General features: G+C 39.7%; 1 protein-coding gene across 1 annotated transcript; it reads right to left on the bottom strand.

The window, feature by feature from the left end:
* Positions 1 to 238: 238 nt before the first annotated feature.
* LOC138895812 (uncharacterized) lies at positions 239 to 835 on the bottom strand. The gene has a single exon (XM_070180549.1). The coding sequence runs from the start codon at positions 833 to 835 to the stop codon at positions 239 to 241; it is 597 nt and encodes a 198-aa protein (XP_070036650.1).
* Between the last annotated feature and the right edge of the window lie 489 nt (positions 836 to 1,324).

Genomic DNA, 1,324 nt, shown 5'->3' on the forward strand with positions numbered 1-1,324 from the left:
ATCTGAACTATCTCCCCGAGCATCAACCAAAGCCTTGGTTGATCCTTTTTTGTTGACTTTCTTGGGATGAACCTGTTGCTTCGCTCAGATCTTTCCTTTTTCCACTCAATTTCCCACAAAGGACAGTTCTTGATTATGTGATCAGTCATTCTACACTTGTAGCATCCATCATTAGCTTGCTTCTATGGAGCTCTTGCCTTGCTGTAGTTTCCACTTCTTGAAGAACCATTTCCTCTCCTTAGGTACTTCTTGAAGTCTTGGTAATCATTGTCATTTCATCATCTTCCAATTCAGAACCTTCAGTAATTCTGAGTGCCAAACTCCTTTCTTTCTTAGGCACATCCATTTTCTTTGATTGTTGAATGGCAGTGATCTTGCTTTCCCATGTTATTGGCAGTATATTGTCAACCCTCTCATCTTTAGGGATGATATTTCCAAGAGACTTTAGTTCATTTATCAATGTAGTGAATATTGTGTACATCTCCTGAATGATTTCTCCATCTCTCATGGCAAATTTATCATACTGAGAGTACAATAGGGTTCCTCTTGATCTCTTCACTTGAGTTGTTCCTTCATGGTCCACTTGCAGTGTATCCCAAGTTTGCTTGGCAGTGGAGAAACCTTGAATTCTGTTGTACTCATCTAGACTGAGTCCACAGATAAGCCATTTCTTGGCTTTGGCATTCTTTTCCCACTTCTTCAAATCCTCAGCATGGCAATCAACTCTTGTCTTTGGCACATCCACTCCTTCAACATTTTTCTTCAAAGTGGATAGTGAACCATCAGTAATTATGTCCCATAGCTCGTAGTCCTCATCCTGTATCTGATCTCTCATCCTTATCTTACATCAAGAGTAGTACTGGCCATTGAAGAGTGGTAGCCTAGCAGTGGATTGCCCTTCCTAATTTCCAAGTGGTGCACTCATCTTGATACTTTTCTAAGTGTTAGCCTCTTCAAGGATAACCCGCTCTAATACCAATTGATATTTTATACTTCAATACCACACAAGAGGGGAGGGGGTGATTTATGTGGTGTCCAATTTTTTGCGTACACTGATTATAGAAGGACTTGGTTCTTCTACGAGTTTCTTACACTACAGTTGTGGAATAAGAAATGCAAAAAGTAAAGAACACAAGTATTTTTACATGAAAAACACCCCGGCTCAAAAGGTAAAAAAATCACGACCTACTTCCCAGTAGGATTTTTCCCAAAACTTCACTACAACTCTGAGCCAAAACAACAATATTTACAAAATCTTGTAAACCTAAGGATTACCTCTAACCCTTGTAGCAACCAGCCACAGGTTGTTGCAACAGCTTCAAGT

This window comes from Nicotiana tomentosiformis, chromosome 7 (assembly GCF_000390325.3).
Source record: "Nicotiana tomentosiformis chromosome 7, ASM39032v3, whole genome shotgun sequence".
Lineage (NCBI taxonomy): Eukaryota > Viridiplantae > Streptophyta > Magnoliopsida > Solanales > Solanaceae > Nicotiana > Nicotiana tomentosiformis.

Excerpts from the sequence above, each read along its gene's own strand:
- LOC138895812 (XM_070180549.1), bottom strand. The coding sequence starts at position 835 with ATGAGAGATCAGATACAGGATGAGGACTACGAGCTATGGGACATAATT.